The sequence below is a fragment of the Nomascus leucogenys genome, chromosome 6 (genome assembly GCF_006542625.1).
Source record: "Nomascus leucogenys isolate Asia chromosome 6, Asia_NLE_v1, whole genome shotgun sequence".
In the NCBI taxonomy this organism is placed as follows: Eukaryota; Metazoa; Chordata; class Mammalia; order Primates; family Hylobatidae; genus Nomascus; species Nomascus leucogenys.
Genome location: NC_044386.1, coordinates 552,501 through 577,860, shown reverse-complemented (window position 1 = coordinate 577,860; position 25,360 = coordinate 552,501). Strand labels below are relative to the sequence as shown.

The following is a 25,360-nucleotide window of genomic DNA, read 5'->3' as shown; positions in this document are numbered from 1 at the left end:
TGCCCCCAGGGCCACCACGCACCCTCCCCAGCCTAAAGCTCCATCTCTGGTCAGAGGCTCTGCACTGGGGAGGGAGTGGCTGTCGCACGACTGCTGTGGACCCTCCCGGAGGAAGGAGCCACGTCACAGACCCCGGGGAGGGTGTGATCCCGAGGTGTCCTCCAGAGCTGCAGAGCAGGCGTCCACAGGAGGGACAGTGGAACTATGGCGGGGAGGGGACCTGGGATAGGCTCTGATGCTGCCAGTCACACCCTGAGCCTCCTCGGCCTGGAGCCCCTGGCACCCAGCTCAGCTCTCACCCTGGGCTCTGTGTGCTGCTGGCTTTATCTGGCTTAGGGGGTCCTTGGCCCAATGACGGCAGTGGGCAAGGCCTCGCTTGGCTCCGCTCTGCCCGGGGCTGGACACGTGTGTGTCCGGGGCAGCGGGCTCCAAGGGTCTGAGGGGCCTCACGCCCAGCCCCGGGAGGGCCTGTCCGTCTCAGCCCTCACCACGTCCTGGTGCTCGTTGGTATGGCGGGTCTCCTGGGCTGCACCCGGGTCAGCTAGGACATGGCCCGGGTGACACCTTTCTCCTGTCCTTCCTCCACAGCGACATGGCTGACAAGGCCAAGCCCGCCAAAACTGCCAACAGGACACCCCCCAAGTCTCCGGGGGACCCCTCGAAGGACCGGGCGGCCAAGAGGCTGTCGCTGGAATCGGAGGGTGCCAGTGAGGGGGCAGCCGCATCCCCCGAGCTCAGTGCCCTGGAGGAGGCCTTCCGGCGCTTTGCGGTGCACGGGGACACCAGGGCCACCGGGAGGGAGATGCACGGCAAGAACTGGTCGAAGCTGTGCAAGGACTGCCAGGTGATCGACGGCAGGAACGTGACCGTCACTGACGTGGACATCGTCTTCAGCAAGATCAAGTGAGTGCGCTGGGCTCACGGGCCGAGGGACCTGACTTACGGGAGTCTGCGGCCCTGAGCCACCGGGTGGGTTCTGTGGGGAGTGGGCGGTGGGGAGTGGAGGGGGTTGTGCTTCAAGACCCCGCCCTTCTCAGAAGCAGCCCAGACGTGGGAGCCTGAATGTGCCATCTGGGCCCCCAGGGAGCAGGGGTCCGGGCATTGCTGGACCTCTCAGTGCCGAGTCCTGAGCGGCAGCCCTGGCTCCTCTCAGCCCCGTAGGCGTGTAGGGTTTCGGCACTGGAGGTGGCCTATGAGGGGATGTCTGGCCTTGGAGCAGACTAGGGGTGAATGCTGCTCCCCGGAGTCAGGGAGCTGTGACTGGGATCACTGGGCTTCCCCAGGAGTGGGGGCAGTGCCTGCCTGGAGCCTGGAGGGGCAGGTGGCTGCTGGCGGGCAGAGCTCCCGACCCTCCGTGGGCTGGCTCAGGGGCTGAGTCTCAGAGGTTGGATGCTTGTGTCCCCCTGCATGGAGCTGGCCGTTTGGGTGTCCCCCAGCCCCTCCCAAAGCCTTTGTGCTGCTCTGCTTCTGCCCCAGGATTCCCACGGGCGCCAAAACGGCAAAGGGCACCAAGGAGACGGCTCCGGCCGCCACCTTGAAACCACATTGTGCCGTTTGCTTTGTCTGCGTCGGTGTGCACGTGTGCACGTGTTTCTGCGTCGTGTGTGCACGTGTGCATGTGTGTTTCTGCATCATGTGCACGTGTGCATGTTTCTACGTCGTGTGTGCACATGCGCACGTGTTTCTGCGTCGTGTGTGCACATGCGCACGTGTTTCTGCGTCGTGTGCACGTGTGCACGTGTTTCTGCGTCGTGTGTGCACGTGCGTTTGTGTCGTGTGTGCACGTGTGCATGTTTTTGTGTCGTATGCACATGTGCATGTGTTTCTGTGTCATGTGTGCACACGTCTGTTGCTGTGTCACGCATTGTCTGTCTTCTCCTGGATGAATGCCGGGAAGCACACTGAGGCACCCTCACACGCCCCGGCACATTTCACCTCATGTCCCGACACCCCACCATGATCCCGCCTGAGAAAAGCAGTGGTTCTCCCCAAGCCGTGTCCAGCCCTGTCCTGTCCGCCTGTGTAGTAATGGCTTTATTTCGGTGGTTTGCACCTGCGTCCACTTGCGGCCGATGTGATGTATTTCATTCCTACATTGCCGCAACCTCATCACCTCTTTCATCTCAGAGCTCCTGCACCTTCCCCCTCTGCGGCCTTGGCTTTGCGAAGGGCTGGGCCGTGGGTCAGACGCCCCTGTGCTGAAGGCTGTGGGGCCCATCTCGGCGGCGCCAGCGCCCCATCTACCAGCTCTGGGTGGGCGCCGTGGCCTTCGCAGCTGTGCCGTCTCTGCTGTACTCCGTGGCGATGTCACATGTGTCTCCCGGGTCACACACGTCCCCTGCGTCTTGGGTATCTCCTGGGTCGTGCGTGTTCCTGGACTGTGCGTGTCCTGGTGGGCTTCCTGTTGTGTACGGCACATCTGAGTGCATCTGAGGGCGTTTGGGGTTTGGAAAGTTATGCTAGAAAAGCAGTGGAACCGCTCAGAAGGATGCCTGAACCCAGACCCTCTCTTCAGCTGACTGACTTGCAGGCTCCCCCAGCTCTAGGGGACGGCAGGGACAACCAGGGCCAGCGAGTCCTGTTCATCTTCCTGACACTCCCAGCCTCAGTCCCAGAGAAGCTGGAGGGGAGGCTCCATCCAGGGCCCCGGGTACGAGCTGGTCTCATCCTTGACCCTGTCCAGTCCCAGTGGCCCCACCAACCTCCTTTGTGGCTTCCTAGCCTCAGCGTCCTCATGGGCTCAGCCATTGGCCGGTGTGAGAGGAGGCTGTGGCTGGCCCCTCTGGGCAGGTAGTCACGAAGTCTTGTGCTCCCCGGCCTCAGACAGGGCCATCATTTGCCGACACCTTGGCGGTTGGAGCCCACAATAACCCAGGACCACTCATCCCTGGGGCCTCTGGAGACCAGGAAGGCACAAGGAGCCTGCCAGAGCAAGGGGACCAGCAGGGCCCCAACAAAGGCTAGGGCTCAGCCCGCGAGGGTCCGTCCGACAGCCTGTACCCCTGGCACTGCACCCCTGGCCACACCACACCCCACACTGCACCCCCTGCCACACCGTACCCCCCGTGCTGCACCCCTGGCCACACCACACCCCCGGCCACACCACACCCCCAGCCACACTGCACCCCGGCTACACTGTACCCCTCACACTGCACCCCCGGCTACACGGCACCCCCGGCCACACTGCACCCCCGGTCACACTGCACCCCCGGCCACACTGTACCCCCCACACTGCACCCCCGGCTACATGGCACCCCTGGCCACACTGCACCCCCCACACTGCACCCCCGGCCACACTGCACCCCCCACACTGCACCCCCGGCCACACTGCACCCCCCACACTGCACCCCCGGCCACACTGCACCCCCCACACTGCACCCCCGGCCACACTGTACCCCCCACACTGCACCCCCGGCCACACTGTACCCCCCACACTGCACCCCCGGCCACACTGTACCCCCCACACTGCACCCCCGGCCACACTGTACCCCCCACACTGCACCCCCGGCCACACTGTACCCCCGACACTGCACCCCCAGCCACACTGAACCCCCCCACACTGTACCCCTGGCCACACTGTACCCCCCATGCTGCACCCCTGGCCACACGGAACCCCCCACACTGCACCCCCTGCCACTCTGTGCGTCCCTCACTGTCCCCCCGGCCACAGATCCTTTGTGGACTGACTGTCAGGGCTGCACCTCCCTCAGGACTGTGGCCGAGGTGACTGGCGCCTGACTCTGCAGTACAGGCCCCGCTTGTGGGCTCTTTGGCGAGGGGCAGCTACCACAGGCTCACTGGAGATCCCACATCATCCACAGGGCTTATGCCAGCCGCTGCCTGGAGGACAGACCAGCCCACCGTCCCCTGGTGGAAACCTGCAGCCTCCTGCAGCAGCGGGCCATGTGGTGTGGGCCTGTGTAGATGGCCCCAGCCAGCTGCTGGAGGTCCTGGTGACCAGGGCCGCTCTGGTGGGTCAACAGCCATGGGCAGGCGGCACTGACCTGGGCTGTGCCCGGGAGGTCAGGGGCCAGAGCCTCTGGCAGAGACAGTGCCCTTGTCCTGAGCCCAGAACTCACTCTGCCAAGGGGACGTGTCCCGGGCACATGGACCGGGAGAGGGAAACTGGGTCGGCTATATTTAGCCTATGCAGTGGCAGGTGGGGTTCGTGGCACAGTCGCCATGTCCAGAGCCTGCGTGGGCACGGGCAGGGCAGGCTCCTCCCCTTGGCCGCCAGGGCCCCTGTGCCCCCCAGTGCTCCTCCTCCCCCTCAGGTGTCCTTGTTTGGAGGGGACCCAGCCCCTTCGTGGATCCCAGCCCCGTGCTCCTGGGCCCTGGCAGCTGCTCCTCAGCAGGCTTGGGCGTGTGGGCACATCTGGGACAAGTCCCTGGGTGCCCTCTGTGCTGCCCAATGTGTGTTCCAGGATACACAGGAGCAGACCCGGGGCAAAGCGGTGTGGAGATGGTGCTTGTGGGTGAAGCTCCTAGAAGGGCTGGGCAGGTGGGAAGAGCCTGTCCAGGGGCCATCAGCCCTGCAGGGCCGGCCCCATGCGCACAGCCTTGGCGCTGGCCCGGACACACCAAGTGCGGTGCCAGGTGTGAGTCCTTCTGCAGAAAGTTGCCTTCAAACTATGGTGCATGTGTGCGTGCACATGGCCATGCGTGCACACATGCCTGCACACACCTGCACACGCACACGTGTGCACATGCACACCTGCACACACCTGCACACACACGCCTGCACGCACACGCCTGCACGCACACGCCTGCACACACACGCAGAACTCTCCCTGCGGTGGGTGGGGCTAGGCGGCTGTGGCTCATCTGGAGAATGATGGGAACCCTGCCTGCTTGTGGGGGTGCTGGCAACCCGGTAAGGCTGGAGGAGCCCCAGCTGGTCTGGGCCTGTTCTCAGAAGCAGGGCTGGAGCTGCTCAGGCACTTGGGGGCTAAAGCTTGGCCCCCTGCTGCAGCATAGCCACCTCCCCAGTGTGGAGCCCGGGACCAGCCTTGGGGTGTGCCAGCCTCGGCAGACCATGAGGGTCAAGGTCTGAGGGAGCAGACAGCTGTGGCCCAAGCCCAGGGAAGCGTTGAGGCTGAGACCCAGTCCTGGGCAGCCTGGTCGGCTGGCTGGGCACCGTGAGTGGGCACCGTGTGGGAGATGATTGTCCAGCAGGCAGCAGCTCAGGTGGCCAGGACTAGGACCCTGGCCCGAGGGATTCTGACCTCCCCACCTCCCCATTCACCTGCAGCCGCAGACCCTTTTGACCCTGGGCTTCCCCAGGGCTGCCTCCACCTCCTCCTCTCTCCCACCCTCAAACTGTCCTTCCCTCCTGCAGCCTGGACTCCCCTCCGGGGGTCCCTATGATCCTGGCACCGGGTCCTGACCTCCCAGGTGTGCAGGAGCAAGGGGCCTAAACTCATACCCTTGTCTCAGGAAGAGAGAGGGGGGCAGGGCCACCAGGAGGGGTTGGGGACACTAGAGATTTTCCTTTGATTTACGGGAAAAGCAAGGGGTGGTGGCGGCGGGCCTGGGGGGTGTTGAGTTGCTTTCCTTTGATTTCCGGGAAAAGCAAGGGAAACACACCACACCCAGCACACAAGCGTGGATCCTGGGGGAGGCCAGGGCTCCCAGCGAGCCGAGACCGCAGCCCAGCTCTCCTTCCTCTGCCTCATCGGCTGGGTGCCCCCACCTGGGCTAGACGGACCCACAGGGGGCCAGTGAGCAAGGCTGGCAGACCCTCGCCCAGAGGCTGGTGGTGGTTGGTGCAGGTGGGGAGGCAGCAGCTGAGCCTGACCCCAGGGGTCCCGAGGCACCCATGGCATGGGCCCCTCCCCAGGCTCGAGGAGGGTGGTGGCGGGCCTGGCGGGTGTTGAGTTGCTTTTGTTTTGCATTTTGGGGAGGGGGTGCCCACTGTCACTTGTGGGAGCCTCTGCCTCCCTCAGGAGCTTGGGGACCGTGAGGAAGTGGCCTTAGGTACTACAGAAAGCTGCTGACCCTGACAGGACTTGTGGAGAAAAGTCCACCGATTTCTGTTTTCAGGGCAGGTTGCCATGGCTCCACCGGCGTGGCGCCAGCTCGGGGTATCTGCGAGCCTTTGTTTAGTCCTCGTTGCCATGGCAGTGCTTGTTTGTTTTGATGTTACTATGTGTTAAATCTTAAACAAATTTCTTGCAGCCTTATGCCAGGTTTTTGTTGAAGACTACTGTTAACTCAGACAATGACTCCCTCCTGCAAAGAGCGCGCAGCGGCAGCTTTAAAATATTAATGGAGGCATGAGGTGCACAAGTGGGCGGTGGGAGTGGGGCCCAGGAGAGCCATGGACAGCGAATCTCCCAGCGCCTCCTCGAGCCTGGGGAGGGGCCCATGCCATGGGTGCCTCAGGACCCCTGGGGTCAGGCTCAGCTGCTGCCTCCCCACCTGCACCAACCACCACCAGCCTCTGGGCGAGGGTCTGCCAGCCTTGCTCACTGGCCCCCTGCAGGTCCATCTAGCCCAGGTGGGGGCACCCAGCCGATGAGGCAGAGGAAGGAGGGCTGGGCTGCGGTCTCGGCTCGCTGGGAGCCCTGGCCTCCCCCAGGACCCACGCTTGTGTGCTGGGTGTGGTGTGTTTTCCCAAGTAAATGCACTGACGTTTCCTATAGACACCTGGGTGGATACTGGGTGGTGGCTTGGCTTGGGGGTTAGACTGATACCTGGACGCAGGTTAGAAGGAAGCCAGGGCCAGTGGGGGACTGAGAACAGCAGGGCCAGGCTCCCTGGTGGCTATGGTCGCCCCAAGTGTGGAGGGCTGCTGAGCCTGATACACCCCTCCGGCCAGCCGGCACTGGGGTCTGTGGTCGCCCCGAGTGGGGAGAGCTGCTGAGCCTGGTACACCCCCCCGGCCAGCCGACACTGGGGTCTGTGGTCACCCCGAGTGTGAGAGCCGGCAGGACACTTTGTCCTAAAGTCTTCAGACTGTTCCCAGTATGGGAGCCGACCCAAACACCTCCCAGGAGCAACACCCAGGTTTGGAGAGAATCCAGGTCACAGTGTGTTTGGAGGGCAGCCGCCACAGGGCAGATGAGGTCCACAGAGCACTGTGTGTGACGTCCTCCTGTCTGTCCATCCCAGGAAAGCAGGTGTCAGCTCCCCTGCAAGGGGCTAGGAGCCTCAGGGCTGCATACCCAGCTGTTACCCAGCCCCGGAAAAGGGTGGGCTGCACTCCCCACACCCAACCCTGTCCCTCCATTGCTGTGGGTGCCACCCTGTCCCGGGCTTGCACTCGGCCGCTCTGGAGCCCTGGGGCCAGTTCTGTCTTTGGGGAGCCTCTAGTGGCCACCCCTGGCAGGGCAGGATGACCGTGGCTTCTGCAGAGTGGAGCCCCTGCGGGGGGTCCCTCGGCCATGGGTGCGTCTGTGGCTGAGGGTTCATGAGCTTGTGGCGCCGTGGCCTCGCAGTCAAGGCCTGTGGATCCTGTGGCCTGCAGGCCCAGCAGCACCGAAATCCCCAGAGCACTGTGCGGGGACAGGCACCCGCCTCTTCTGCGCTCGGCCAGGGGTAGGTGTGGCCTTGGCTGTTCACTTTGCCCCATGAGCCTGACCAGGCAGCACAGGTCATTTGAGAGGGTGACCTCCAAACAGCCAGAAACTGACTTCGGGTGCATAGACCCAAGCCCTGCCCAGGCCGAGACCGGGGTGGATGGAGGCAGCCGAGCCCCTGGGGCCCCTAGAGAAGGTCGGGCCTCTCACATCTGCCTGGGGTCCCTCTGGGCCCCAAGTCCACATCCCACTAAGGGCCACCTCTTCCTAGTGACGTCCACAGGGTGGTGACTACACACGCCCCACCTCCACCCCTCCCCAGGAAAACAAAAAGGCTGGTGGCAACACAAAATTAGGAGCAAGCTTAGGGTGTGCACCCAGAGGGAAACAGTGGGCTGATCACAGGCGGCCCCTCAGGCAGGGTGGGACCTTTGGTAGCCAGACCTCCGGAGCTCAGGCAGCCCCCTGACTGGCTGTGTGGGGGCTTCATGGTGGGTGTGCCTGGGGTTAGAGCTGGCACAGCAATGGGAGGGCCCTGGCTCTCAGCCCACCCCGGGGCCTGAGCTGCCGTGGCCCAGTGGACGTTGCCATCCATCCGCTGAGCCGAGTGGGGTGCAGGAAGGGCTCGTTTCCTGAGATGAAGGGAGAAGCCCTCCCAGGTGGCCAGACATCACCTCACCTGCCCCCAGGTGCTCAGCTGCTGGTGGAGTCACCTGTGAGGGGAGAATGGGCAGGGCCTGGAGGGCTTGCCACCGACCACTGCCGGCCCCAAAACGTTGCTCTAGGTCCTCTGTATCTTGCTGGGGCTTGGGGAAGGCAGGGGTGGCCAACAGGCATGGGGGACCCCAAGGCTGGGTCCTGCTGGACCAGGACCACTGGGCCCTCCTGGAGCAGTGAGAACTCGGAGCGACGTGCACGATGGAGATGCCAGACAGGGCTCCCCTACAGCCGCGTCCCTACCAGGCAGGGGCCTCCGCAGAAGCCCCCACCCCCCCGCGGGGCCCACCAGCCAGGGGTTCCTTCCCAGCCTCCTCAGGTCTCAGGGGCTAATGGAAGATCTCAGAGGTTGGTGCCCTGGGGGAGCCACAGCCCCTCAGCCTCGGACTCGCCTAAGTACAGGGAGAGGCTGTTTCCCCTGAGATTCCTCTCCACAGCCCCCAGCTTCCCACCTGCGGCAGCCTCAGGACAGGGCACTCCAGCTACAGCAGCTGCAGGCCCAGAGAGCCCAGGGGGGCTGGTAGCTTTCTCCGGAACCCGAGCAGCAAGCTGTCACCTCGCCCACCAGCCCCTGCCCCTCAGAGAGGGCACCCTGGGAGGGCATTCCTGATTCACAAGGGTGCTGGATGCACAGTCCCGAGCCCAGCGGGGCCTGTGACGTCCGCCCCGGAGGAACAGAGGGCTGTCCTGGCCTGAGCCCAGCTCCTGGAGGCCCCAGGCCGGGTCCCAGTGTCCCTGAGAGACGGAGCCAGGCCCAGAGGCCAGGGGACTCAGAGCCTGGGAAGCAAGTCCAGGCCCCGCAGGACATCATGTGTGGGCAGCCGCTGCGTCCTGCTTGGCCAGCTTCGGAGCAGGGCGCCGGGCTGGGGAGCGCATGGGCAATGAGGATGCCCAGCTCCACACTCGGAGGCTCCTCCAGCACCCTGGTCTCTGGAGAACAGGCCCACTCTGTGTCAGGAGAGCCGGGCAGCCAGACCAAGTGTCTCTGGGGAAGAGGCAGGCACCACTGTCCTAGAACTCCTGAGGACTGCCCCAGGCAGGGGGCACCCAGGTCTCCTGGGGAAAGCTCCCTGCCGGTGTGGGGCAGAGACCCAGGAGCCCTTTCCCCAAGACACTCGGGGAACAGGCAGAGCAGGTGTCCGGATCTGAATGTCGCCTCTGATGGGGGAACCCCGTCAGTCATCCCCCTCCCACCGAGTGACTCATGCTGGTGGTGCCTGGCTCCGAGGCCGTCAGAAAGGGCTGCGTGCCTCAGCACTGGTCACCAGGCTGGCAGTCAGGCCTGGCGTCCGCATGTCAGCTTGGGCAGCGTGTTAATAGAAGACAGGAGAGCCTTTGACAGCCCAGGACAGACAGGCCCCAAGGGCCCTGGAGAGTCAACACCCCCACAGGGCCCAATGGGCACTGTCAGTTCCAGGCACTGTGGGCTGCCTGGGGTGGCCTGGCTCCTCTAGCACCACAGGGAATGTGCGGGTGTCCAGGCTGAGTGCGTCAAGGGGCTAAATCCACCTCCAACACCATGGACCCCCAAGCCATGGAGCTGCTCATGGCACCTCCGGCTCACGGGGCTCACCTGCGCCCCCTGGGGGATGCTGTTGGACAACAGCGCCCTATGACTGGGGGTCTGGAATGTGCCCTGCGTGGCTGTCGTCAGCAGTCCAGGCCCCGCCCTGGGGCTCTGTCTCCCCATAGCCTCCTCCAGCCACAGTGAGGCCTCCACTCCCCTCCCTGGGACCCCATGAGGCGTGAGGGTCTGAGCTGTGGGACCCCAAGCACTTGGTGAGTTTCTGAGAGGGATTTCTTCTCCTTTGGCTCAGTGCTGTTCTTGATGGTGTCTGTTGTGTCTTCAGGACACGCGTGTAAAGTGTGTGGGAACCCTCAGGTGCTGTTTAAACACAGCATCCGCCTTGGGGTCTGGGAATCACCCAGCGGCACCTCCATGCCTGGCTCCAGGCCCGGCCACTTGGCACCCACCGCGTTGGGTGCGTATCCTGGGCTTGCTCTCCAGGCTGGGGTGCCGTCCACGTGTGCACACATCACAGCACTGTGGTCTGGCCACTGCTGAAGGGCACTGGATTGTTTGGGGTTTGGTGACTACCAGCAGAGCAGTGGTAAACATTTGCGTTTATGTGTGAGCCTCTGTTTTCATTTCTCTTGACCAAGGACCCAGGAACGGGACTGCTGGGCCGCCTTTGGCTGTGACGAGAAGCTGTCCACAGTGGCTCTGCCGCGCTGCTCGGCCGGCTGTGGATGAGCACGACCCCACCCCGCGGCCTGCTCAGCTCCACGTGCTGACTGTTTGTTTGTCTGAGCCCCCTGGAGATCGCGCAGCGGCCTTGCTGTGGTTTCCGTCCGCACTTCCCTGACGGGACCCACGCGGCCCCCCCTCCGTGTGCTTGTCCGCACTTCCCTGACGGGACCCACGCGGCCCCCCCTCCGTGTGCTTGTCCGCACTTCCCTGACGGCGCCCACGCGGCCCCCTCTCCGTGTGCTTGTCCGCACTTCCCTGACGGGACCCACGCGGCCCCCGTGTGATTGTCCGCACTTCCCTGACGGGACCCACGCGGCCCCTCTCCGTGTGCTTGTCCGCACTTCCCTGACGGCGCCCACGCGGCCCCCCGTGTGATTGTCCGCACTTCCCTGACGGGACCCACGCGGCCCCCCGTGTGATTGTCCGCACTTCCCTGACGGGACCCACGCGGCCCCCCCCGTGTGATTGTCCGCACTTCCCTGACGGGACCCACGCGGCCCCCTCTCCGTGTGCTTGTCCGCACTTCCCTGACGGGCCCACGCGGCCCCCCGTGTGTTGTCCGCACTTCCCTGACGGGACCCACGCGGCCCCCCGTGTGATTGTCCGCACTTCCCTGACGGGACCCACGCGGCCCCCTCCGTGTGCTTGTCCGCACTTCCCTGACGGCGCCCACGCGGCCCCCCGTGTGATTGTCCGCACTTCCCTGACGGCGCCCACGCGGCCCCCCGTGTGATTGTCCGCACTTCCCTGACGGGACCCACGCGGCCCCCCGTGTGATTGTCCGCACTTCCCTGACGGCGCCCACGCGGCCCCCTCTCCGTGTGATTGTCCGCACTTCCCTGACGGCGCCCACGCGGCCCCCCTCCGTGTGCTTGTCCGCACTTCCCTGACGGGACCCACGCGGCCCCCCGTGTGTTGTCCGCACTTCCCTGACGGGCCCACGCGGCCCCCCTCCGTGTGCTTGTCCGCACTTCCCTGACGGCGCCCACGCGGCCCCCCGTGTGATTGTCCGCACTTCCCTGACGGGACCCACGCGGCCCCCCGTGTGATTGTCCGCACTTCCCTGACGGGACCCACGCGGCCCCCTCTCCGTGTGCTTGTCCGCACTTCCCTGACGGGACCCACGCGGCCCCCTCTCCGTGTGCTTGTCCGCACTTCCCTGACGGGACCCACGCGGCCCCCTCTCCGTGTGCTTGTCCGCACTTCCCTGACGGGACCCACGCGGCCCCCCGTGTGATTGTCCGCACTTCCCTGACGGGACCCACGCGGCCCCCTCCGTGTGCTTGTCCGCACTTCCCTGACGGCGCCCACGCGGCCCCCCGTGTGATTGTCCGCACTTCCCTGACGGCGCCCACGCGGCCCCCCGTGTGATTGTCCGCACTTCCCTGACGGGACCCACGCGGCCCCCCGTGTGATTGTCCGCACTTCCCTGACGGCGCCCACGCGGCCCCTCTCCGTGTGATTGTCCGCACTTCCCTGACGGCGCCCACGCGGCCCCCCCGTGTGCTTGTCCGCACTTCCCTGACGGGACCCACGCGGACCCCCGTGTGATTGTCCGCACTTCCCTGACGGGACCCACGCGGCCCCCCTCCGTGTGCTTGTCCGCACTTCCCTGACGGCGCCCACGCGGCCCCCCGTGTGATTGTCCGCACTTCCCTGACGGCGCCCACGCGGCCCCCTCTCCGTGTGATTGTCCGCACTTCCCTGACGGCGCCCACGCGGCCCCCCTCCGTGTGCTTGTCCGCACTTCCCTGACGGGACCCACGCGGACCCCCGTGTGATTGTCCGCACTTCCCTGACGGGACCCACGCGGCCCCCCTCCGTGTGCTTGTCCGCACTTCCCTGACGGCGCCCACGCGGCCCCCTCTCCGTGTGCTTGTCCGCATGCACGTGTCTTCTCTGGTGGTGTCTGCTTCAAATATTCCGCCCGTCTTTTCACATGGATTTTTTTTCTCACTGCTGAGTTTTAAGGTTCCTTTGTGTATCTCAGAGACAAGTCCTTTCTCAGGCATGTCTCCTAGTCTGTGGCTTGTCTTCTCATTCCCTTAACGGTGTCTTCTGAGAGCACAGTTTCGAACGTTTTGATGAAGTCCAGTTCATCTATTTTTTCCACTATAGGCCATATTTTGTTGCCATTTCTAAGAAATCTTCACCTAACCCAGGTCACACAGATCTTCTCGTTGGTGTTCTTCTGGAAGTTTGTTTTAGCTTCATAATTAGGACTGTCATCTATTTTAGTTTTGTATATAGTGTGCAGTATAGACCAAAGTGCATTTTAATTTGCACAGGGATCACCAGTTGCTCCAGCTCCACTTGTGGAAGAAACAGTCCTTTCTCTCTGGCTTGCCTCTGCACCTGTGGACATCGGGGGGCGGCATGCGTGTGGCTGAGCCGGACTCCCCTTGGGCTGTGGGGCTGGCCACCTGCCCGTGCCCACGTCGCTGCCGCTTTGTAGTCAAGCCTCAATGAGCTTTGGAGTTGGGTAGTCAGTCCTCTGACTCTGTTCTCATTTCTTGAAATCGTTTTGGCTATTCTAGGCCCTCTGCTCATTGACTTCTGGAAAGGCTTGCTAGGGTTTTATGGGTCATTTGTCTCCTGACTCTTGGTCACTGTGGATTCTGCAGCTGGGAGTGCCCTTGGAATGCTTGGCCTGCTGGGTGCAGCCTTTCTCGCGCTCTCCAGAGGCTTCCCTGGTGAAATGCACGTGCCTTTTGCAGTGCTGAGCCTCATCCACAGGATCTCTTGTTTTAAACATTGAAAAACCCCACTTTGGGTTAGTTGTGGTAGATCTGGTCAGAGAAGAAAAATATTTTCTAATTAGTATTATTATATAAAAGACCAAGAATCAGTTTAGAACCCTCTGAAAGTGTCTGAATGGCCTGTGGTGGGAGGATGTTTGTAAGGCGTGGAGTGTGTTTAGATGCAGCGTGTTGTGTGACCAGAAGCTGCTCACGGCACCTCCGGCTCACGAGGCTCTGCACCCTGAGGCCAGGACAGTGCAGGGGCACAGCGGGGCCGCCTGGCGGGTTTTGGAGCCAGGGCGTCTGAGGTGTGGGCCTGCACCCATGCTGCCAAGTGTCCGGGGGCAGCAGCCCCTCCTAACCATGTTCCTGTGTGGGGGACACCTCCATCTAGGACCCCAACACACACAGAGCTGGGGCCCCAGCAGGTCCTAGGACCTCCAACTCCCGACGCAGCTGGGCGGGGCTGTGGTGGCCCCGGGAGGAGGAGGTGGGCGCCGCTGCCTAATGGCCTCCCGCACCGCCCCGGCAGAGTGCAGACCCGCACACACCCTGTGTCAGAGCAGCCTGCAGGGCCGTGTGAGCATCCAGCTTTATAGAGGACCTGCTTCCGCCAAGCTTTCTTCCAAGACAGTTTGCATTTGCAGCGCTACCAGGCCGGCCGCCTGCGGGTGAAGCCTGTGGGCTGCTGGGCTATGGCCGGCCAGCTCTGCTCGGACCCACGCTGGGGGAGAGCAGCCCTGGGCCGGCCCGCGCCCAGCCCTAAGTCGCCTGTGCCCCTGCAGAGGGAAGTCTTGCCGGACCATCACCTTTGAGCAGTTCCAGGAGGCGCTGGAGGAGCTGGCCAAGAAGCGATTCAAAGACAAGAGCAGCGAGGAGGCCGTTCGCGAGGTGCACAGGCTCATCGAGGGCAAGGCGCCCATCATCTCAGGGGTGACGGTGAGCAGGGCGGGGATGGAAGGCGGGGCCTGGAGGGGTGGGGGCGGGGCCTGGAAGGTGGGTGGTGCCTGGGGAGGGGTGATCAGGAGGGACATGGATTGGGGCGTGGCCTGGGGGGGGGTGGGTCCTGGGAGGCGTGGTCAGGAGGGCATGGCCTGGTGTGGGGTCGGAGGAGGTATGGTCAGAAGGGGCATGAATGGGGCATAGCCTGGAGGGTGAGGCCTAGAGAGGCGGGGTCAGGACTGGGGGCTTGGCCTGGGAGGGGGTGGGTGGGTCCTGGGAGGCGTGGCCAGGTGGGCATGGCCGGGGGCGGGGTCTGGGGCGGCTTGGTCCGAAGGGGCATGGATTGGAGGGACGTAGCCTGGAGGGTGGGGCCTGGCTGTCCTGACAGCCCCTTCCCTCTGAGGGTGCAGGTGGTAGGGTCCCCAACCGCATAAACACCAGGTGGACCTGGGCAATTGTTAGGGTCGTGGCACCCGGCAGGCCCAAGGCTGCCCCAGGGTCAGGAGAGGTAAAAATAAGAATTAAAATTAAAAGGGGCATAAATCCCAGGGTTTATGCCCCTTGCCCACTGCCCCACTGCTGGGAGACCTGCCCAGGGCACAGCCACCTCACTTGCTGGCCTCACCTGGCTCGCAACTCACCTGCCCCCTTCCTCCTGCTCCTCTTGCAGAAAGCCATCTCGTCGCCCACAGTGTCGAGGCTCACGGACACTACCAAGTTCACGGGCTCCCACAAGGAGCGCTTCGACCCCTCTGGCAAGGGCAAGGGCAAGGCTGGCCGTGTGGACCTGGTGGACGAGTCGGGCTATGTGTCCGGCTACAAGCACGCGGGCACCTACGACCAGAAGGTGCAAGGGGGCAAGTAGCCCCCGCTCCATGCCCCGTGGCACTGCCGGTGTCCCCGGAGCAGGGACTCTGTCACCTCGCACTTCATTACATTCCTGTGCTCACTCGGGCAGAACTCAGACGGGTGCCCCAGAGGGGGCTGGGGGGAGGCCAGGCCCAGACCTCCCTCCTGCCCCTCCTCCTGCCGGATGCCCCCAGTACTCCCCTCTCAAACCAGGTTTGGGCCCCAGTTCACTGACCCTCCTAATACACCTGCCTCGTCCTCAGCCATTTCCAAAGTGTCTCCCGGATCACACCACACTGGGCACGTGGTTTGCATGTCAAAGGGGCGTTTTAAAGGAGCTGGCTGTCATGGCAACAGGAGGCTGTGCTGACCTCCTGAGTGGCAGACACCTTCCAGGAGCCCTGAGGGCGGCAGGAGCTAACCCCAACCAGCAGGCAACCAACACGGAGTTGGCCCCACACCCGATGTGGGAGGTGTGTGTGGGGCCCGAGGCCTGTCCTGCGTGCAGCGGGCACCACGGGGCCTTCCTGCTTTCCTGGGCAGAGGGCAGAGTGAGGCCACCTGGCGGTGGTGCTGGGCGCCTGGCACACGTGTGGGGAAGCCGGTCACATGGACACACGTGTGCACACATGCCTACAGGCCAGCTCTGTGCCAAGGGCAACCTCGGTAAAACGAAAGCTGTGGGGGGCAGTGGGCGGCTTCCTGGCTGACCACATTGGCTTGGACTGTGAGGGTGGAGCAGGCTCGCTTTGCTTTCCTGAGAAGATGTGGTGGCTGCCTGTGTTCTCAGAGCGGGTCTGGGAAGATTCAGAATGTCTGGTCCCCGTGGTGTTGCCAGGCAAGAGACACGAAGTCCCAAGACGCTCCTCGCCTCACTGCGTGACAGGGCCTCTGCCTGGCCCTCCCGCTCGCCCGTCCTCGCTAGCTGCACCGTTTGCTCACAGACCTCCCATTGCCACAGCCCAAGCACCTCCTTCAACTCTCCGGAAATGGCTTGGCCTAACCTCTCCTGCTCCCCCCCACCCCACCGGAGAGCAGGACATTAGGGAGGACCCCCAGGCCTGCAGTGTCTGTGGGGGTTTCTCTGCCAGCAGGGGGCTGAGCAGAGCCCATCCAGGACACTCCACACTGCCAGAACACACCCAGGCGGCCCGCCCTTACCTGTCTGCACCTGGGGAGAAGCCGGCGCTCCTGCTCCCTCCTGGGGAGGCTGAGGGTGTGGCCACCCGCTGTCAGAATGGCACACTGCCACTGTCCCTTGGCACGCACACAGCCACAGCCGCACGTGTGACCTGCTGGGCCGTGGTTCTGGAGTCTACCTGCGGATGAGCCTGCGGCAGTCTTGGGGAAACTCTTCCAGAGCCTGTTAGCCCGTGGCTACGGTCAGGCTCTGGCCAGGGCAGGGGGCTGCCCAGGGCCAGGCTCACAGTACAGGAGGACGGCGAGGCCCCTCCCTCACTGACATGCATGAGCGCCACCCGCCTCCCCTGACTCCCGAGTGCACCTGCTGCGGCCACAGCCCCAGCAGCAGGACTCCCCTGCTGGAGGAGTGGAAGGACTCCCCCTGTCTGAGCAGAGCAGGAGCCCCAGGGCGGAGCTCCCAGCCAGCATGGTCCACTGAGGGCTGGGGGTCTCCGAGGCCCCTCAACAGAGAAGCCTCCACCTGAGGAAGGGGAGGACCTGGCAGGCAGCTTCCATGGCAGGGCTGGGAAGTTCATGATGCCTGGCAATAAAGACCGAGGAAAAATGGACCTCAGGCTTCGTGGCTCCTTTAAGATGTCACCTCACCGGCCTGGGGAAGGCGGGGGGTGCCCAAGCCCAGCCCTGTGCCCCCGCTGAACCTGGCTGGACCGCGTGTGAAAGGCAGAACGTGCGGAAACATTTGAAAACAACTCTGAATGTGCAGTGCGGAATCGCCCGATCACAGACGAACGGTCCCCGGAATCGCCCGATCACAGACGAGCGGTCCCCGGAATCGCCCGATCACAGCCCATCACAGCTCCAAAGCCCTTGTGTTGAAGAGGCCGAGGACGAGTGCTCACCAAACAGCGTTACACCCTCAGACTCCTGCCCTCCTCGGCCTCCCTGGCCCCAGCGCGGCTCCACCCTGGGCTGCATCTCCTGGTCCCAGGCTGCGTTTCTCCTTTTCTTCTGTCCGTGGGCAGCCCGGTCCCCACAGTCACGGCCAAGCCACGCAGAACGAACGTGACTCCAGAGGACCTCGCCCTGGAGCTGAGCCTGGCGCCGGGTCAGGACGGAGGGACAGGCGGGTTGGGGTCCGCGGGTCCTCACACCGCACGGCAGGCACAGAGGCTCGCCGGGCCCTGGTCTGGTCTGTGGGGACAAGGGACACTGAGGAGAGGTGCTGGGCACCAGGACGCTGCCTCCTGGTCCCTGGTTGGCCTCAGGCAAGAACGGCCTCGAGAAAAGAGCCAAGCGCATCGGGAGCACACCAGAAACCAGCCCTGAACACGAGAAGCGCCTCTGCCCGGCCCGGGCACCACCCGACCTCGCAGGGAGCAGGCCCTGTCACCGACGGGTCACCTCGTCCACGCGGCCAGCACCGACTCACCACAGCCCTTCCCAGACCCGGCTGGAGTGGCCGGAGCGGCGGGACTCGTGGCTCCCATCTTGGCCCCTGGAGGTGAGCTCCTTCACAGAAGTGCTCCCTTCACTGAGGAAAATCGCGGCGTGCATCCCGAATCCTAGGACACGCCTGTGGGTTTCGTGAATGAGATCGAGGCTGCTGTGGCACCCAGCCCGTCCTAGCCTGGAGCACCCTGGGATCCTGGAGGGAGAGGCCCCACGCCCCCACTCTCCCTCCACACTTCCAGGGTTGGTGCCCACAAGTCAGAGGCACGGCCTCCCTGGTGTCCCGCCCTCCCCCAACGGCCCCCAGGCTTTCCTCAGACACGCGGGAGCCAGGAGAGCACCCTTCTCCACTCGGCTCCAAAGCGAATCTTTGAAAACACCCACTCGGCTCCCATCTCTGTCACCTAGCCAGGAGGGGTAGCAAAAATAAAGTCACGAGGACATAGCGGTCACCATTGTCAGTTACAACTTGTCTGTGGAATCTGTAATTGCATCTGTGTGCCACCTCCAAACACAAAACAGTTTGGACGGCAGCCCCACTGCACATAACAGACCCGTGCATCTTCCTCAGTTTCTGAATATTGTGAATTCAGGCAGGTGTGTGTTCTCTTCTGCATGTTTTTATGCACTGCCAACTAGCTTCTACTAACCATGGTTCAACAGAAAATAAATGTGTATTTGTGAATAACAAACTGCACAGCCTGCAAACCAGGAGAGAGGGACAGGTTCTGTCAGGGGTGACACCAGGACACAGGGACAGGTTGTCAGGGGTGACACCAAGAGAGAGGGATAGGTTCTGTCAGGGTGACACCAGGACACAAGGACAGGTTCTGTAGGGGCAACAGGAGGACACAGGGACAGGTTCTGTGGGGGATGACACCAGGAGAGAGGGACAGGTTCGGGGGGGGGGTGACACCACGAGAGAGGGAGAGGTTCTGTCGGGGGTGACACCAGGAGAGAGGGACAGGTTCTGTCGGGGGTGACACCAGAACACAGGGACAGGTTCTGTCGGGGGTGACACCAGGAGAGAGAGACAGGTTCTGTGGGGGATGACACCAGGAGAGAGGGACAGGTTCGGGGGGGGGTGACACCACGAGACAGGGAGAGGTTCTGTCGGGGGTGACACCAGGAGAGAGGGAGAGGTTCTGTCGGGGGTGACACCATGACACAGGGACAGGTTCTGTCGGGAGGACAGCGCTGGTCGTGTCTCAGCATCAGGAAAGGAGAAAGCAGAGGGAGAGCGTTGAGAAGACTGTTCGCACCAGAGTACTTATTTATTTTTATTTACTGCTATAGGATAAGCAACCAGGTAGTGTTCATAACAGTTAGCGTTACCAAAATTGAAGTTCAAATTATATGTTTAAAATATTGTAGCAGAAGATCTATATTTATACTGGACTATTTTTACACCTTCTAATATCCTGTCCAAGTTTGGGCGCAGATGGTGGTGTTGGGCTGGCGTCATGTCCTGTGGCTGTCCCACTTGCCTGTTGGTGCCGCTCCATCCCGGGCCCTAGGGATGCCAGCTCAGGGCCGACCACAGCAGCCCTGTGTGGGCGTCACCTCCTACCCCAGCCCCCGTCCTGGGCTGCTGCAGCTGCCTGCTTTTGTGAATGGTGTTTTGTTGGCACAGGGCCTGTCCTGTGTGTTCACACATGCCTGTGGCTCCTTCTGCTGTACAACTGGAGTGGGGAGGAGTTGAGATGGAGATGCCTTGGCCCTGGACACTTATCTGTCCCTCTACTGGCCTAGCTCATCTCCTCCTGTGGGCAATCACGCGTGCACTGGCCACCCTCCCACCCCACAGCACACACCACGAGGGGATGGCCCAGGGGGAGGGTGAGGCTGGACCGTGATGTTATCAATAGGCTAGAATGTCCTTCAAACACTGAACCTGCATCTTTCCTCCTCTTACTACTGAATACTTTGTGAGCTCTGGTGATCCAGGGTGCAGCGTCTGTCCCCAGGCATGTGATGGGGAGTCCTGGGCACATCGAGATGCTTTACTTCTTTCTTTTGACCTCTTAAAAAACTAAACCAAGCCAAACCACAAAGGAAATCTGCACAACTTAAGAGAAACTTGAAAGGGATCGTGTAACTACTAGTTTGTACTAAGTTTTTTTCAAGAAAGGGAAACAAATTTATATATATATATATATGTGCGATATATTTTTACACTGCGTGATTAACATTAGGGAGTACTGAGCGCACCACTTTATCAGTGTGACGGGTGATGTCCACGTCATGGCTGTTCTGACTCTGAAAGGCACTTCTGCCGACGTCTAAACCGCACTCACTGGGGACGTCCGCGGGCTGGGGTGGCCCTGCTGTCCCTCCTGCAGGTGAGAGGCGTGGTGTTGCTGTTGAGCCTGGCTTGCAAACCTGTAGTGAAACAGCTCGTGTCTGTGTGCACACTACCCCTGCGTCTGCTGTCGTTAACATTGTGTGTCAAATTGGTAAAGTGACAAATAAAGGTGTTAAAACATGGATTTCTCTGTTCCTCGGAGCACACGTGTCTGTAACAGGTGATAATAGGGGACGGACACTGGAGGGGCCCCAGGTAGGGAGTGTGCTGAGGGCCTCCACTAGGCTGAAGCTCACAGGGCCCAGGGCCTTGTGTCCCCTTTGCCCGAGGGAGTCTCGTTTCCTCATCTAGACAGGAGGTCTGTGAAGGAGGAGCAGGCGGACCAGCCATCTGTCAGGTGTGAGTCCTGGTCTAGCACTGGTGTAGCGCTGGGTGGGGTCTAGATTCAAGGGGAATGGACATGAACACTGTGAACACCACCACAGCCCCCCAAAACAGGACGATGTCATCACGGGCTACTATAAAAAAAAAATGCCAACCTGAGATACCAGCCCAGCGAAACAGTTTTCCAAAATGAGGATACAATAAAGGCATTTTTGGACAATGAAAAGAGAACTTGCCACCAGCAGACATTAAAAGAAATTCTAAATGCAGAAAGCAAAGGTGATCTCAAATGGCAAGTCTGGTTTGTGAAGCAAGTGGAGCAAAGAGAATAAATAGGTCGGTAACTCCAAATTAACAGTGGCTATATCAATACTTTGTGAGATTAAAATGTTTCATAAAAATACTTGGGAACCCCCGCAGGTGAGCAGTGTTCCATCAAACATCCATGGAAGAAATAATTATAATCTTAAGTAAATTATCCTAGAGAATGGAGAAAGAATACACAACCTAGCTCATTTTACGGTGGTGTAAAGACGCGAATCCTTTCAAGAACAGCATTACAAAGGAAAATTGTTTAAGTGGCTGTCACCCATGAAGAGAGATACTAACCACCTCACTAGAGCACGCAGCGTGAAGAGAGACACTAACCACCTCACTAGAGCACGCAGCTACCCCGTGCTCAGGATGCACCAGATGCTGCCGAGAGTCCTATTCACAGTAACTCATTTCACCTTCACAACAATCCTGTGAGGAAGGCACTATGTCCCCATTTTACAGATGAGGAAATCAGGGCCCAAACACAGGTGGTAGGTGGTATAGCTGGGCCACAAAATGCTAAACAAAATATTAACAAACTAAATATAACAACATGTATGTAAAACAAAATCCATAATTATTAAGTTGGACTTATCTCAGAAATTCAAGATTTATTTATTTATTTTGAAACGGAGTCTTGCTCTGTCGCCCAGGCTGGAGTGCAGTGGCGCAATCTCGGCTCACTGCAAGCTCCGCTTCCTGGGTTCACGCCATTCTCCTGCCTCAGCCTCCCGAGTAGCTAGGACTACAGGCGCCCGCCACCACACCTGGCTAATTTTTTTGTACTTTTAGTAGAGACGGGGTTTCACCGTGTTAGCCAGGATGATCTCGATCTCCTGACAAGCTTTATTTTTAACAACAGCAAATTATGGTCGTTAACCACATCAATACATTAAATGATAAAAATCATGTGGTCATCTCAATCGTTGCATAAAAAGTGATAAAATTCATCCATTCTTGATGCGAATTATTGATAGAAGAAGGTTTAAAACAAACAAAAAAAATCTATTACAAGTGAGAGGATAAATGGTGAGAATTTATTACCCCCTTGAATATCAGGAAGAAGACGAACGATGCCCACTCTGTTACCACCTCTAATCAGCATTGCTCTAGGAGTTCCGACCAGTGTAGAAAAGCAAAAAACAAACCAAAAATAAAAACATAAAGTAAAAACCCAGAACAACAGGAATGGGAAAGAAAACCCATTACTTACAGAAAACATGACTGTGTGCCTAAAAATGAGAAAACAGCTACAGGCAAGTGATTAAAATTACTAGATTGCTGGATACAAATTAATGCACAAAAATTGAATTTCCATGAAATGGCAACACATAATTAGGAAAATGAAATCCAAGCACATTTTTAAACACAGCATCGCAAAATAACAAGGACCTAGGATTAAATGGAACAAAAGACATACAAGAGCACCGTGGGCCAGGCGCGGTGGCTCACACCTGTAATCCCAGCACTTTGGGAGGCCAAGGCGGGCGGATCACGAGGTCAGGAGATCGAGACCATCCTGGCTAACACGGTGAAACCCCGTCTCTACTAAAAATACAAAAAATGAGCCGGGCGAGGTGGCAGGCACCTGTAGTCCCAGCTACGCGGGAGGCTGAGGCAGGAGAATGGCGTGAACCCCGGGGGGTGGAGCCTGCAGTGAGCCGAGATCGTGCCACTGCACTTCAGCCTGGGCGACAGCGAGACTCCGTCTCAAAAAAAAAAAAAAAAAAAAAAAGCACTGTGAAAAGTATCAGGCTGTGTTAACACCCACTGAAGGAGCCCTAACATTTGGAGAGACAGACACCGTATTCAGGGTTTGTAAAACCCAGTATTACAAGTATGTCAATGATTCCCAAGTTGATCTACAGGTTCAACACAATCCCAAACAAAATCCCAACTCAACCGGCCAGTTCTAAAATGTATGAAACACAAAGGGTCAAAAACAGCCAAGACACCCTAACATAAGATGGAGGTAGGCGCCCTAGAGTGTGTGGTATTGGCAGAGACAGACAAGGAGATGCAGAAACAGACACAGAGATCATCCTGACAAAGGAATCTTCAGCGGCCGGGGCTGGGAAAACTGGGCTTATGTCTGCAACACAATGAAACTGGATCCTTAAGCTTCACAACAGGCACAAAAATCAATTCTGGGTAGAATCTATATCTAAAATCCAAAATATACAAAACTATAAAATCTTATGGAAGATAACAAAGCATCTTTATGATCAAGGAAAAGTAAAGATTATTAAAAATTAGGAACCAAAATGCTTTAACCATGAAAGAAAATACTGATACATTGGGCCACATTAAAGTTTAAAATTTCTCTGAAAAGACACCATGAAAGTAAAAACACAAGAAAAGCTATTTGCAAATGTAACTCACAAAGCACTACTACCCAGAATCATAAATAACACCTGCAAATAAACGAGACAGACCATCCAATAGAAAAGTAGGGAAAATACTTGAATAGGTACTTTACAAACAGGAAATCCCGATGAGCCGCAGACAATGTGAGAAGGTGCTGAACAAGGAGAAGCCAATGAAACCAGAAAGAGGGTCTACCCCGCGGCCTCCGCCACCCCGCGCCCTCCGCCACCCCGCGGCCTCCGCCACCCCGCGCCCTCCGCCACCCCGCGCCCTCCGCCACCCCGCGCCCTCCGCCACCCCACACCCTCCGGAGTGAAGGTGCTCACACTTCAGGCAATGGGTGCTGAAAACATGGACCGGCAGACGTGGTCATACACAACTAGCAGTCGGGCCTGCTGGTACAACCACTTTGGAACAGTTGGGAATTTCTAGTAAACCTGTTAAAAACATGGTTAAGGAGTTAATGGAAACGTGAACATAATGGGATATAAAACTAATGAAAAGAATCAAATGGAGTTTTTTTGTTTTTGTTTTTGTTTTGAGACCAAGTCTTGCTCTGTCATCCAGGCTGGAGTGCAGTGGTGCAATCTTGGCTCACTGCAACCTCCGCCTCCCAGGTTCAAACGATTCTCCTGCCTCAGCCTCCCAAGAAGCTGGGACTACAGGTGGCCACCACCCTGCCCGGCTAATTTTCATTTTTAGCAGAGATGGAGTTTCGCCATGTTGGCCAGGCTGGTCTCAAACTCTTGGCCTCAAGTGATCCTCCTGCCTCAGCCTCCCGAAGTGCTGGGATTACAGGTGTGAGCCACCCCGCCCAGCCTCAAATGGAATTTTAGAACTAAAAATATATCTAATTTCTGATATAAAAAATTCACTATACAAGCTTAACATCAAATTAGGCAAGTGGAAGAAACGATTAGTAAGCCTCGCAACAGGACAATAAAACCATCTAAAGGAAAGGATGAGAGAAAAAGGATGAAAAAGCATCACGTTTAGTGACCTGTGAGATAGTATCAGTCTAACAGAAAGCTAACTGGAGTCCCAGACGGGGACAGGGAGGGTGAAGTGAGAGAGAGAGATGGGGTCAGACAAGAAATATGAATAGTGGCTGAAACTTTGCCAAATCTGATGAAAAATATGAACTCACAGGTCCAAGAAGCTCAATGAAACCCAAACGAAGTAAGCATCTATAAGCTTAAAGTGGATTAATAGTAACATCTTCTAACACTCTTACATACATAAATTAACGTGATGACAAATTAACCCCATCCTAACCCTACAGAAAATAAATTCGGTATGACACATTTTCCTTAGTTATGACCACAACTGGACAGAGGTGACACGAGAGGGAAGCCTGAAGCCCAGCAAGTCCTCTTCAGGGAAGAGACAGCAGAGTCCCACCTGATTTCTCCAGGGATACGATCCATATACACATATACACACAGCACACAGCGCACACACACACAGCACACACACAGAGCTAGCACACACACAGCACACACACACAGCACACACACACACACAGCACACACACACACAGCACACACAGCACACACACACAGCACACACACACAGCACACACACACACAGCACACACACACAGCACACACAGCACACACACACAGCACACAGCACACAGAGCTAGCACACACACAGCGCACACACACAGCACACACACAGCGCACACACACAGCACACACACACACAGCACACACACAGCACACACACACAGCAAGCACACAAAACACAGCACACACAGCACACACAGCACACACACAGCACACACACAGCACACACAAGCACACAGCACACACAGCACACACACAGCACACACACAGCACACAGCACACACACAGCACACAGCACACACAGCACACACACAGCACACACACACAGCACACACACACACAGCACACACACAGCACACACACAGCACACAGCACACAGCACACACAGCACACACACAGCACACAGCACACACAGCACACACACAGCACACACACACAGCACACAGCACACACAGCACACACACACAGCACACACACAGCGCACACACAGCACACACACAGCACACAGCACACACACAGCACACAGCACACAGCACACACAGCACACACATAGCACACAGCACACACAGCACACACACAGCACACACACACAGCACACACACAGCACACACACAGCACACAGCACACAGCACACACAGCACACACACAGCACACAGCACACACAGCACACACACAGCACACAGCACACACACACAGCACACACACAGCACACACACAGCACACGGCACACACGGCACACACGGCACACACAGCACACACACACACACAGCACACACAGCACACACACAGCACACAGCACACAGCACACA

At 59.4% G+C, this 25,360-nt stretch overlaps 1 protein-coding gene across 5 annotated transcripts in view; it reads left to right on the top strand.

The window, feature by feature from the left end:
* The window catches only part of TPPP (tubulin polymerization promoting protein), a 35,082-nt gene extending 14,981 nt beyond the window's left edge, over nucleotides 1-20,101 (top strand). For 2 of the 5 annotated variants that reach the window (XM_030813878.1, XM_030813879.1), the window contains exons 2-4: nucleotides 589-903; nucleotides 14,015-14,168; nucleotides 14,842-18,077. In XM_030813878.1, the coding sequence (XP_030669738.1) occupies nucleotides 593-903; nucleotides 14,015-14,168; nucleotides 14,842-15,036 (660 nt within the window). In that variant the 5' untranslated portion in view covers nucleotides 589-592 and the 3' untranslated portion in view covers nucleotides 15,037-18,077. Of the gene's footprint in view, nucleotides 1-588; nucleotides 904-14,014; nucleotides 14,169-14,841; nucleotides 18,615-18,719 lie in introns of those variants that run through there. The other 3 variants (XR_004030389.1, XR_004030388.1, XR_004030387.1) reach the window with 3 other exon arrangements.
* Nucleotides 20,102-25,360: the final 5,259 nt, after the last annotated feature.